Source organism: Acyrthosiphon pisum, chromosome A3, assembly GCF_005508785.2.
Source record: "Acyrthosiphon pisum isolate AL4f chromosome A3, pea_aphid_22Mar2018_4r6ur, whole genome shotgun sequence".
Classification (NCBI taxonomy): Eukaryota; Metazoa; Arthropoda; class Insecta; order Hemiptera; family Aphididae; genus Acyrthosiphon; species Acyrthosiphon pisum.
In genome coordinates, this window is record NC_042496.1 from 23,885,757 (window position 1) to 23,899,683 (window position 13,927).

Genomic DNA, 13,927 nt, shown 5'->3' on the forward strand with positions numbered 1-13,927 from the left:
AACAGAATTAACTATTTATGTGGAATCTTGTTTTACATTTTTAATCCTTAGATATAAAAGTAGAATATTTTATGAATTTTTAACTACAAAATAATTATTCAAATTAAAATTTGATAAATTTTGTCGAAATTCGATCTTTAGATGCTTATAAAAAAAAATTGTGCCTATGTATTTTTAATATACTTCAACTGCTGTTGTAACAATATATCAGGAGCCTTGTATTAAATGTTTACACTTTTTGCCCCCCCCCCCCCCCCCAAACAAAAATCTTTTTTATATTGGTATTTTGTTTTGGGAAAATTGTTATGATAAGAGACTTTCGGCAAACTGCCGACGGTACGAATAATAAATTATATAGCACGACAAGTCGACAAAATTATCGTCGATAACAATTTTATCATAGGTAGGCCTCGATAACTATTACTGAAATAATAACCAATTATAAAATCGACAAAAACAGCGATAACGACGTCGAGTGGATTTTATTTTATGAATTATTATTATAACAGTCTAATATAAAACTATTGCAACTATTTATAACTAATACCAATTTGAAACAAAATAAAAATGACGTTTAGTTTAACTAATAACTTGTAATTTGTATCATAAATATATTTTAACCCCCCCCCCCCCCCCCAGAAAAAAATCGTATCTACACCGCTAATTTCACTTATTATTTATTTGCTTAAGCCTTAAAGTATAGAAATGACGAATGAATGAACTAATTTTTCTCTAAGTATAAGTAAACATTTTTAAAAACTCAGCTTTTTTACAATGTTATATGAATCCATGACCACGTTTTCATCAAGATGGTTAGCTATTAATCATTTAGTATTATAGTGCATTATTACAGCTAACAGAATTAAATTAAATAAAGAGTATTTATCCCAAAATTCAAACCTAATCTACTTACTTATTTTAATATACTCGTCTATCAAAAATGACTAAGCAAAAGAACTTTATAATCGTAAATTCGTAACTTGTAGAGTTATACTTATTAAATTATATCTTAGTTTACTATAATTTAAGTGTTATCATATACTTAATCTAATACTTCACAAATATAATCAAACAAGTTAAATACAAAGTAAAAGTATAGGGTAAACCGGTAAAGTTCTGTCACAATATTTGTTTATTATAATATTTATTCTGAGTTCTGTTTTTATTGCTTAAAACAAATTTGAATATCGCGGGTTTTTAACATCAATGGCTTATGAAAAGTGCTTATAAAGTCCTTGGCATCTGATCTTCAAAAAGTTACCACAAAACTATAGAGGAATGCTGCTGTTGATGGCTGATGACGCTACCGTTGGCAATACTGTACCGGTAACGGCGTCATCTCCTTCATCCGACCGAAAACGTACACCGCACTCACCCCCTACCCACACATACGGCACCACTCCGTCAATGTGTTTATGCTTTACCGTGCTTCTCTGGTCGGCCATTTTATTCGACAATCGACCCTCTGCCTGTCCGTACTCTCTTGGACTCTCGTTGTTTCATAACTCATAGTTTCATCATTCGTTTTCATTTCGCACTGCTCGTCCGAGTCGGTCGCTTAAGCTTCAACAAACTCATCTCCGCAAGTCTTACACGGTTAGCCGTCTCCGCAGAGTCGTTTGATTGTTTCAATTCAACGCAGTACTGTGTAGCGAACGCATCATGGCGCAAATCAAAGACGAGAAGATCAGTGACACGTCGTTAAACGGCCCCAACGCACACCACGGTCCAAGTCCCAATCATAAGCCGAAAGAAGAGTTCCATGGCGGCGGCGGTGGCCGCGGCGGAAGAGGCAACCGCTTCCAACCGTACGGCGGACCCAACAGAGATCGCAAAGGTGGTCCTCCGAGAGACAATATGGTAATTATCAATGTTATTTTGGGTTCTCGTGGTTTTTGTTTCTGGTACTCCGCTCGATACTGTAGACAAACGTGTAACGGATTCCAAGCGTGCGGTTGTACTTAATGATGGCCGATGGGTCTATTGTGAGTGCTGACATCCATGTGTACCTAGTTAGTGATGACTAATGATTCCGAATTATATTATATTGTGGTGGTGATTTGGTATGGTTTTGTAAAATCGACACTTTTCTGTATTCTGCACCCTCGGGTCGCTATTGGGAACAAGTATTTTGTCCTTTACGAAAGACACGACTACCTATGTATTGATTTAAGAATATTTTTTTATAGCTCCACATGTTTTTGTTTAAGAATATTTCATATTTCTGAATTCTGAGGTTACTGATTTTGTTTATACAATTATTGTTTAAACCAGTGTTTCTCATACTTTCGTCCAATAGGTTACTGCAAATAGGAAAAATAATAAATTTGGATAGGTTAGGTTATTGCCTTTATTTTATTACTTATAAGATATAACCAAGGATCGGAACTTAATGAGCTAAAAAGTACTGAAATGTGCGCATACATAGATATAGCACACTCATGTGCCTATACATTAAAAAACATGATATGCAGTGAAAATTTGCAACTTATTGAAGAAAATTATTATATATAATATTCAAAATTTCTCTTTTTTTATAAAAAAAAATTACATTCGATACAATTTTATAGTTAGAGCTAAGTTGTCCATGTACCTTTTCAGAAGTCTTATGAAGACCATGCACATACATGTCATACATAAATAATCTTTGAGAAGGTTAAAAGGATTGCCTAAGTGATTTTCCACGCTTACTGATAAAGAGGACCACATCCTATAGCATTACAAAAATAGCCGTTAATGAATTAATTTATTTGAGTCTGATATGATATGATATCTAATATTTTTTCGTTGAATTTTAAATTTCTAAAAAAGAAAAATTGTGTTCATTAAATCCATGATGTATGCATATAAATGATTTAAATTGTGTTTTAATTTTTAAACAACATTACCTCAAATACCATATCCAATAACATTTAAAATTTTTATTCAAATCTACCTACTTGGTAGTTGAATTGCATAAATTACATCACAGACAACCTAAAGTATACTATTAAGACCACTCGGATCCATGAATGTCACTTGTAACACTGGCTATCCATTTGAGGCTTAAGGATTCTTTTAACACTTGTTTTAAATGTATGTTAATTTGTTGAAATGTTGAACATCTTATGTGGGTACCTAGCTTATTTACAATAAAACAACAAATTAAAAACATAAGACTACTTTGTAACTACCAAATATAATTAGAAAAGTGTATAAAATGAATGAATACCACCAAGATAATGAAATCTTTGTAGCAAAATGTCTTTAAATTTAAATAATATCTGATAGATAGTTAATGTTATGTAAGATTTTATATCAAGTATCTTCTTAATACTAAATACTATGTATGTGCTCAAAGTTTTAAGTATAAATTATGATTTATTGGTTAATTAAATTATGTAGGTAATCAGAAGTATATTAATTATTCTTTAGTATTAAAATGAAAATAGTTTTTTGATACTTAATATTAGTAACAACTTGAAATTGGATAAACCTACCCGAAAATTAAAATATTATCTCTCCTTTTGCCACACTATGATACTTAAATATTGGGTTTATTGTGCCAATTCATATATTTGAAATATAAAGGGTAAAGAAAATAAATTATCCTACTAGGAAACACAATGAATTGTTTTATATGTGTGTCGACATTATGGATACTCGTTATGATTTACAATTTTTCTTGAATTAACCTACTCTTTTAATATGATGATTATTTATAAATATATACTACCAAGATCTTTGAGTTTATGTGATAAATCTATATAATCTGAGTTATTATATTAATCTACTATTTTTTATGTATACGATTAAGAATTATTATTCCTGACCCCAAGCTTAAATATCATATATTGTTATTTTTGTGCCAATTTAATTTTAAATGTAATACCAGGTTTAAAGTAAAACCCAACTAAGAAGCACGTGGTACCTATTGTTTCTAAATTGGGTTTACATCATGGATAAATTATACGTTAATGTTAGGTAATATATAAACATTTATTTTAGGTCAAATATACAAATGCCTATGTAACCCATCTGAATAAAGAATAGTGATGAATACCTATGGATATAATTTAATAAATATAGGCCCTTTCGCCACGCTATTTTGCCTAAATATTGGGTTTTATTGTGCCAATTCTAAAATTGAAAATCAAAGGATAAAGAAAATAAATTATCCTACTAGGAAACACATTGAAACATTTCATATGTGTGTCGACATTATGGGTACATATCGAAATAAATATTAATCAATCTATATAATCATGGTTCAAATGGTATTTTTTTCCATTAGATAATGTCTTTTCACCACACTAGTTGTCTTGGTTATATCTTACAAATTATCATATTTTCAAATAATGCATTAGCTATTTTTTAATATTTACCTACATTTTATGTATTTTCTATTCTTCGTGATGAGAAATATTTCTAATCATTCTGATTATGTTTGATGACAGTTATTTCATCACCACCCACCTCTGAAAGAATCGAAAAACATTTGGTATTCATTTTGTATGATGACCACATAGTTCATTTGAAATAAGATGAAATTCAGCTATATTGCAATTGTCTTTCGCTCCTATCTGAAATATGAATACCTATGGATGTAACTTAAAAATTATAGGCCCTTTCGCCACGCTATAATACCTAAATATTGGGTTTTATTGTGCCAATTCTTAAATTGAAAATCAAAGGGTAAAGAAAATAAATTGTCCTACTAGGAAACACAATGAAACATTTCATATGTGTGTCGACATTATGGGTACATATCGAAACAAATTGTAATCAAACTATATTATCATGGTTCACATGGTTTTTTCCCTTAAGATGATGTCTTTCCACCGCACTAGTTGTCTTAGTTATATCTTATCAATGATCATATTTTTAAATAAATTATGAGCTTTTTTTTTATTTATACCTACGTATTATGTATTTTTTATTCTTCATGATGAGATATATTTCTAATCATTCTGATTATGTTTGATGACAGTTTTTTCATCACCACCCACCTCTGAAAGAATCAAAAAACATTTGGTATTCATTTTGTATGATGACCACATAGTTCATTTGAAATAAGATGAAATTTAGCTATATTGCAATTGTCTTTCGCTCCTATCTGAAATATGAATGCCTAAAAGTATAACATAATAATTATAGGCCCTTTCGCCACGCTATAATACCTAACTATTGGGTTTTATTGTGCCAATTCATAAATTGAAAATCAAAGGGTAAAGAAAATAAATTATCCTACTAGGAAACACAATGAATCATTTTATATGTGTGTCGACATTACGGGTACATATCTAATAAATTTTAATCAAACTATATTATCATGTTTCACATGGTTTTTTTTTCTTAAGATGATGTGTTTCCGCCGGACTAGTTGTCTTAGGTATATCTTATCAATGATCATATTTTTAAAGAAATTTTGAGCTTTTTTTATATATACCTACGTAATATGTATTTTTTATTCTTCATGATGAGATATATTTCTAATCATTCTGATTATATTTGATGACAGTTTTTTCATCACCACCCACCTCTGAAAGAATCAAAAAACATTTGGTATTCATTTTGTATGATGACCACATAGTTCATTTGAAATAAGATGAAATTTAGCTATATTGCAATTGTCTTTCGCTCCTATCTGAAATATGAATATCTAAAAGTATAACTTAATAATTATAGGCCCTTTCGCCACGCTATAATACCTGTATATTGGGTTTTATTGTGCCAATTCTTAAATTGAAAATCAAAGGGTAAAGAAAATAAATTGTCCTATTAGGAAACACAATGAATTGTTTCATATGTGTGTCGACATTATGGATATATATGTTTTGATCTTATTTTTATTATTATAAACCTACAATTATTAGAGAGAAAATTATTAATGCCTATCCTTATAACATGATGATTATTAATAAATATATACTACCAAGATCTTTGAGTCTATGTGATAATTTTAAGAATCTGAGTTATATATTAAAGTACCATTGTAGTATATCTTTTACTAGAAATTAGGATCTTTGCCACTTTATAGGATACTCCTTTTTTTGGTTGGGGGAACACAGTGCTGCACTTGTTTCTACTTGCTTGCTGCGCTGCGTTCAGACAAAAAAATCGAAAATATCCCTCGACTTGTTATGTTGGTCATACGGAACCACCATATATCTATTTATATCTACTATATATATTACTCTTATAACTTACCCTACTCTTTATTTACTATCTTTAAAGTGTCGTAACTTTAAAACTATGCCCGTTAGCCAAATTCTGACTTCACCATTATATTTAATAGACTTAACTTAACAAGTTAAAAAAAAAAAATTGAAAAAAAAATCTGATATGGTAAAATAGAAATAGACCATATATAATACAAACATTTAAATGTTTTGTTTTAATTTCCCCAATTTATTGTAGTATTTATTAATTTTGTTTTATTATTTGTATATTTCTATTAGAATTTTTAAATATAACTTGATTTTATGACTTGTTTGTTCTTTTATCTGTATAAATTTGATAACTAATTTAACATAGTGTTACCTAGATTAATTTATTAATTATTAGCGGTATTATTAGTGCTATTAAATTTGTATTCAATGTCTTGGAATAAAAAAAATTATAATCATGCTTACGGCCGTTTCATTCATTGGCTAAATATACGATGCTTTACATAATTTTTAAATAAAATAATTAAATTGATACATTTTATTTACTTCAAATATAAAAAAATAATATTAACATTAATAAACCTTAAATTAAGTAGGTATTGATACATATTAAGACAATAATATATAATATACCTACTAACGACGCTTTTTTCTCTAAATTAATCATTTATAATACTGTAAATTGGTAATTAAATTAATATTTACTTGGTAATTTTATCTACCCATGTTGGAGCCATAAATATTAAAAAAATAAATACCTACTTACACTTGTAAATAATACATACAGTATTTATGTGTATTGGTAATTCTATGTTTATCTTATTTTAATATATAAGTTGTCTGTCTATTTTATTGTCCATTATGAGATTTGTTTCTAATCATTCTGATTATGTTTGATGACAGTTTTTTCATCACCACCCACCTCTGAAAGAATCAAAAAACATTTGGTATTCATTTTGTATGATGACCACATAGTTCATTTGAAATAAGATGAAATTTAGCTATATTGCAATTGTCTTTCGCTCCTATCTGAAATATGAATATCTAAAAGTATAACTTAATAATTATAGGCCCTTTCGCCACGCTATAATACCTGTATATTGGGTTTTATTGTGCCAATTCTTAAATTGAAAATCAAAGGGTAAAGAAAATAAATTGTCCTACTAGGAAACACAATGAAACATTTCATATGTGTGTCGACATTATGGGTACATATCGAAACAAATTGTAATCAAACTATATTATCATGGTTCACATGGTTTTTTTTCTTAAGATGATGTCTTTCCACCGCACTAGTTGTCTTAGTTATATCTTATCAATGATCATATTTTTAAATAAATTATGAGCTTTTTTTTATTTATACCTACGTATTATGTATTTTTTATTCTTCATGATGAGATATATTTCTAATCATTCTGATTATGTTTGATGACAGTTGTTTCATCACCACCCACCTCTGAAAGAATCAAAAAACATTTGGTATTCATTTTGTATGATGACCACATAGTTCATTTGAAATAAGATGAAATTCAGCTATATTGCAATTGTCTTTCGCTCCTATCTGAAATATGAATACCTATGGATGTAACTTAAAAATTATAGGCCCTTTCGCCACGCTATAATACCTAAATATTGGGTTTTATTGTGCCAATTCTTAAATTGAAAATCAAAGGGTAAAGAAAATAAATTATCCTACTAGGAAACACAATGAATTGTTTCATATGTGTGTCGACATTACGGGTACATATCTAATAAATTTTAATTAAACTATATTATCATGTGCCACATGGTTTTTTTTCTTAAGATGATGTGTTTCCACCAGACTAGTTGTCTTAGTTATATCTTATCAATGATCATATTTTTTAAATAATATATTTGCTTTTTTTTAATATATACCTATGTTTTATGTATTTTTTATTCTTCATGATGAGATATATTTCTAATCATTCTGATTATATGTTTGATGACAGTTGTTTCATCACCACCCACCTCTGAAAGAATCGAAAAACATTTGGTATTCATTTTGTATGATGACTACATAGGTCATTTGAAATAAGATGAAATTTAGCTATATTGCAATTGTCTTTCGCTCCTATCTGAAATATGAATACCTAAAAGTATAACTTAATAATTATAGGCCCTTTCGCCACGCTATAATGCCTAAATATTGGGTTTTATTGTGCCAATTCTAAAATTGAAAATCAAAGGGTAAAGAAAATAAATTATCCTACTAGGAAACACAATGAATTGTTTCATATGTGTGTCGACATTACGGGTACATATCTAATAAATTTTAATTAAACTATATTATCATGTTCCACATGGTTTTTTTTCTTAAGATGATGTGTTTCCACCAGACTAGTTGTCTTAGTTATATCTTATCAATGATCATATTTTTTAAATAATATATTTGCTTTTTTTTAATATATACCTATGTTTTATGTATTTTTTATTCTTCATGATGAAATATATTTCTAATCATTCTGATTATATTTGATGACAGTTTTTTCATCACCACCCACCTCTGAAAGAATCAAAAAACATTTGGTATTCATTTTGTATGATGACTACATAGTTCATTTGAAATAAGATGAAATTTAGCTATATTGCAATTGTCTTTCGCTCCTATCTGAAATATGAATACCTAAAAGTATAACTTACTAATTATAGGCCCTTTCGCCACGCTATAATGCCTAAATATTGGGTTTTATTGTGCCAATTCTAAAATTGAAAATCAAAGGGTAAAGAAAATAAATTATCCTACTAGGAAACACAATGAATCGTTTCATATGTGTGTCGACATTACGGGTACATATCTAATAAATTTTAATTAAACTATATTATCATGTTCCACATGGTTTTTTTTCTTAAGATGATGTGTTTCCACCAGACTAGTTGTCTTAGTTATATCTTATTAATGATCATATTTTTTAAATAATATATTTGCTTTTTTTTAATATATACCTATGTTTTATGTATTTTTTATTCTTCATGATGAGATATATTTCTAATCATTCTGATTATATTTGATGACAGTTTTTTCATCACCACCCACCTCTGAAAGAATCAAAAAACATTTGGTATTCATTTTGTATGATGACTACATAAATTTGAAATAAGATGAAATTTAGCTATATTGCAATTGTCTTTCACTCCTATCTGTAATATGAACACCTATGGATGTAACTTAAAAATTATAGGCCCTTTCGCCACGCTATAATACCTAAATATTAGGTTTTATTGTGCCAATTCATAAATTGAAAATCAAAGGGTAAAGAAATAAATTGTCCTATTAGGAAACACAATGAATTATTTCATATGTGTGTCGACATTATGGGTACATATCTAAACAAATTGTAATCAAACTATTATTTTACCACCCACCTCTAAATGAATCGAAAAGCATTTGGTATTAATTTTGTATGATTACATAGTTCATTTGAAATAGGATGAAATTGAGCTATTTTACAATTGTCTTTCCCTCATTTCTGAAATATGGATATCTATGGGTATACTTAGTCTAGGTCTTTTAAACATATAATTGTTCGATATTATGTGTACTTCATAAAGTTTTAATGAAGGAAAAACTATCAAATGTTATATTCTTTGATATGATGATTATTTATTATTAAATACTACCAAGATCTTTGAGTCTATGTGATAATTAAATAAATCTGAGTTCTTAACAAGTAGGATTTTTGTTTATGATAATTTACATTCACCTTTTTAAACAAATAACTCCTTATAATTTATTCTCATAATGCCCCTAATACAAGTTATACTATAGATATACTTACTAGGTCCTTTGAACAAAGAATTGTTTCATATTATGTGTACTTCATAGAGTTTTATAGAAGAGAAACTATCAAATGTTATATTCTTATACATGATGATTATTTATAAATATATACTACCAAGATCTTTGAGTCTATGTGATAATTATAAACATCTGAGTTAATATTTAATCAGTAAGGGTAAAACAAAATAATTTAAAGCTATTTCTGATACCATGCTTCACTTTTATGCAATGTTATTGTTGTGTTAATTTAATACATATTATAATTTAAATTTCAGCCAAGAGGAGAGTTTCGTAATGATAATAATCATGGTGATAATCATCAAGGAGATAATGATATCATGAATCGAGGCAATCGCAATCATTCTGAAAGTGGAAGAGGTGGAAGACGTGGCGGTGGTGTTGGTGGAGGAGTTTTCAGAGGAGGTCCACCTAATCGAGGAGATGATCGTTTAACTAGAGCTGATGTTAGTCACCATAAATTTATTAAAATATTTAAAAGATGTAATGAAATGTTTGTTTTTTACTTTCCAGGCCTTATGGAATGAACGTTTAATGCAAATAATGGGTCCAACTCATGAACTTCCGCAAACTGATACCACGGAAAGAAAGTTCCTTAGCCAATGTCGTCTTTACATAGGAAACTTGGTGGATTGTACTGAAGAAGAATTGATAGAAATGTTTAAACCTTATGGAGAAGTTTCTGAAAATTTTTTGAACAAAGAAAAAATGTTTGCCTTTATCAGACTGGTAAACTAATAATTTCAATCCAAATTTAATTATAATTAATATCAAGTAGGAAGTCCCGCTGTTTCTGCTTACACTTGAGACCATAACAAATCATTGTACTTACCTGATTCTTTTTATAGCTAATTTATAGTTAATATTAAAACAAATTAACATATTATTGAATTTGTAGATAAGATGTACTTAAACTGCTCGAGTAGACTTTTTTTTCATATTTTATCTTATAATGAGTTATAAGTAGTTATAATTTAATAGTTTATTTTTTCAAATTCGCAAAACTTTTTTTTAAATAAATATATAAAAAACCCACTGTTTTTGATCATAGTTAAAATTCTTTGCTAAAAATTTGGTAATTTGTATATTTACTCTAATATTAACTATAAATAAATTGTAGTATGAATCTGGCATGTAGATTTGCTATGTTAAACGTATGTTAAATAGAGACAATAAAAGTATGATAAACTATTAAAAAAAAAAAAACTTAAGCTTATTGAACTTTTATAGGATTATCGTACTAATGCGGAAAAAGCTAAAAGAGAATTAGATGGTCAGACACGAAAAGGACGTATGTTGAAAATAAGATTTGCTCCAATTGCTGCTGCCATTAAAGTAAAAAACCTTACTCCATTTGTATCCAATGAACTCCTAGAATATGCTTTTTCAATATTTGGTGATGTATGTTGTTTATATAATTTACCTAAATAATTTTTTATATTAAAATAATTTTTAATTTTTAAGATTGAACGTTGTCAAGTGATGGTAGATGAAAGAGGTAATTCAACTGGTGAAGGAATCATTGAATTCTCACGTAAAAATGCAGCAAGTAATGCTTTGAAACGTTGTTCAGAAGGTTGTTTCTTTTTGACCAGGTAATAATTACACATTTTATATTATTAATTTTAATGATTATGTACTTGAACTTAATTTAATCTATTTTTAATCAACTTTTTTTTTTTAGTTCACTTCGCCCTTGTGTAGTTGAAACATATGAGTTTGTAGATAGTTCAGATGGTCTCCCAGATAAGTTGTTGCCCAAAAAAACTATGGATTTCCAGAAGCAAAGAGATGTTGGTCCAAGATTTGCCAATCCAAATTCTTTTGAACATGAATTTGGTACTCGTTGGAAACAGTTAGCTGAATTGTATAAATCTAAAGAAGATGCATTAAAACGTGAGATGAAATTGGAAGAAGAAAAATTAGAAGCCCAAATGGAATATGCTCGTTATGAACACGAGACTGAAATGCTCCGAGAACGTAAATATTACCATATTTCATAAAATAAATTTAATATTTATTTGTATTAATATATTCAAGTCTTAACATTTAAACAATTGAATATTTGTTTATTTAGAATTGCGTCAACGAGAAATGGATAGAGAACGACAAAAAATGGAATGGGAAATGAAGGAACGTCAAGCAGAGGATCAAAGACTTAGGGAAGGAGATATTTTCAGGAGACAAAGTGAAGATTTAAGCATGAGAATGCATCATCAAGATGAAGAGATGAGGAGGCGTCAACAAGATAATTCATCATTCATGCAGGTAGAAAATTATAGGATTTAAATCAATATATTGTTCTTTTTACTGAGATAATAATTTTTTTTAGTGAGGCGACCTATGTATCAATCCCCCCTCCCCCTTTCGTAACTCAAACTAGACTTCATAATAAATGTAATTCAATAAAAAGCACGGCAGCCCCGTTAACAAATTTAAACCAACAACTACATAATTGACAATTACAAGACTGAAATATATATATATCACAACGGTATTTTTATACCAGACTTTTTGTCGTATTTATGCTGTAATCAAGTATACTTACTCTGTCAATAATACACCCTTGATAGTTAGTAATAATTCAGTAAATAATTAAAGATTTACCCTTTTACAGAACATGTGCCCTAATATGCACATTCAGATAATATTATGTTGTAAGACTCTTAAACTGCTAGGTTTCATAAATCGTGTCTACAGATTTTCACCTGCTCATTCCACTAAAAACTTTTCTGTCCCTTAATCCATCCCATCCTTGAGTAGGAACCATTCCTCTGACCCGTCCACCGCTTCTGCACGTAGCATGATTGAAAGGGTTCAAATAAAATTCCTCTGTCACGCTGATTATAAATTAAACATATCCTGCCCACCTCACGATTACATGCCAATTCAACAACTTTTTTCCTTAGAAAGTCTCACTGATCGTCATTACTCATTTTATATATCATTTCTATCTAATCTTCTTTCCTCTAAAATTGACAGTCCAGAATCACTATCCCGTATCTCATTTAATGTCCCCTCCTGCTGTACACGATCATCTGTACCATTTGATATACCATTCTCTTCCTTAAACTTCTATCTTAAATCACCGATCATCAGTCATGTGAGCATTGGCAATACTAACCCTTCATTCTCCCTCTTAAAATTGAGCCTCGTTTCCATAAAGTAAATTATTATTGTTTATATTCATGTTATTAAAGAGTTTGTTCCGAATTGTAAAATATAATAAAATTATGCTGGTAAAATTTATTTTTATGTTATCGGTTCATAAAAAAATTAAAATTGTATTAATGTATCACCTTATCCCTAATCTGAGTGCACATAATTTTCTAATTGATGTATTATTTTTATTTTAGGACCATAGAGGAGGACCGGGTAAACCCCAATTTGATGGACCTCCTATTCCTGTTGAAGGTATGTCTGTTCGTGAACTGGAAGCTATAACTGGTAACTAATCATTAATATATATATTAATGCTTGTATAGTGTGAACAAACATCCTAAATTAGGTGACATGGATATAGATACTATGGTTGCACAACGATCAATAATATGACGGCACCAAATGTTCTTATCAAGAAGTTACATAAATACATGCATAGTATCCATACAAAAAAAGTCGCGACATACTAGCGCTCCACTGTGGCTAGGTAACCCGGTTTGGTTACCGTAACTTAGTAGTAGTTGTAGAGGGCGCTAGTAAAATGTGACTTTTGTCAGAATTGATAAGAACATTCAGCGCCACTCAGCACTGTGATCCAATATGGGCCGTCGTGCAACCATAGTATCCATATCCGTGGTGACAGAACATCTCTGATTTTTAGGTTAGGTCCAATCAAATGTTATTTCTAGTTACTACAATTTACAGATTTTCATTATACGTCTCTCTTAATTTAAGGGGATTCGATTCCATGATTTTCTGTTTTCGTCATGCATGACATAGTATTTTAGACGTGTTTTTT

The 13,927-nt window shown here is 29.2% G+C and overlaps 1 protein-coding gene and 7 non-coding genes across 17 annotated transcripts in view; all 8 read left to right on the forward strand.

Moving 5' to 3' along the window:
• Nucleotides 1-1,388: 1,388 nt before the first annotated feature.
• The window catches only part of LOC100163062 (hrp65 protein), a 27,685-nt gene continuing 15,146 nt past the window's right edge, over nucleotides 1,389-13,927 (forward strand). For 4 of the 10 annotated variants that reach the window (XR_001678849.2, XR_510348.3, XM_008181062.3 and 1 more), the window contains exons 1-8: nucleotides 1,390-1,860; nucleotides 10,224-10,412; nucleotides 10,480-10,695; nucleotides 11,197-11,367; nucleotides 11,431-11,561; nucleotides 11,651-11,946; nucleotides 12,044-12,234; nucleotides 13,323-13,380. Coding sequence is in view for 6 of the 10 variants with exons in the window: in XM_008181062.3 (XP_008179284.1) it covers nucleotides 1,663-1,860; nucleotides 10,224-10,412; nucleotides 10,480-10,695; nucleotides 11,197-11,367; nucleotides 11,431-11,561; nucleotides 11,651-11,946; nucleotides 12,044-12,234; nucleotides 13,323-13,380 (1,450 nt within the window). In the remaining 4 variants the exon portion in view is untranslated. Of the gene's footprint in view, nucleotides 1,861-10,223; nucleotides 10,413-10,479; nucleotides 10,696-11,196; nucleotides 11,368-11,430; nucleotides 11,562-11,650; nucleotides 11,947-12,043; nucleotides 12,235-13,322; nucleotides 13,414-13,927 lie in introns of all 10 variants that reach the window. The other 6 variants (XR_001678848.2, XM_008181060.3, XM_029491093.1 and 3 more) reach the window with 3 other exon arrangements.
• On the forward strand, nucleotides 4,484-4,574 carry LOC115034531. The gene has a single exon (XR_003839894.1). It is a non-coding gene; the product is annotated as a small nucleolar RNA snR60/Z15/Z230/Z193/J17 (small nucleolar RNA).
• Nucleotides 5,017-5,107, forward strand: LOC115034528. Its single transcript, XR_003839891.1, has one exon. It is a non-coding gene; the product is annotated as a small nucleolar RNA snR60/Z15/Z230/Z193/J17 (small nucleolar RNA).
• LOC115034529 lies at nucleotides 5,548-5,638 on the forward strand. Its single transcript, XR_003839892.1, has one exon. It is a non-coding gene; the product is annotated as a small nucleolar RNA snR60/Z15/Z230/Z193/J17 (small nucleolar RNA).
• Nucleotides 7,100-7,190, forward strand: LOC115034530. Its single transcript, XR_003839893.1, has one exon. It is a non-coding gene; the product is annotated as a small nucleolar RNA snR60/Z15/Z230/Z193/J17 (small nucleolar RNA).
• LOC115034532 lies at nucleotides 7,632-7,722 on the forward strand. Its single transcript, XR_003839895.1, has one exon. It is a non-coding gene; the product is annotated as a small nucleolar RNA snR60/Z15/Z230/Z193/J17 (small nucleolar RNA).
• LOC115034533 lies at nucleotides 8,167-8,257 on the forward strand. The gene has a single exon (XR_003839896.1). It is a non-coding gene; the product is annotated as a small nucleolar RNA snR60/Z15/Z230/Z193/J17 (small nucleolar RNA).
• LOC115034527 lies at nucleotides 8,700-8,790 on the forward strand. Its single transcript, XR_003839890.1, has one exon. It is a non-coding gene; the product is annotated as a small nucleolar RNA snR60/Z15/Z230/Z193/J17 (small nucleolar RNA).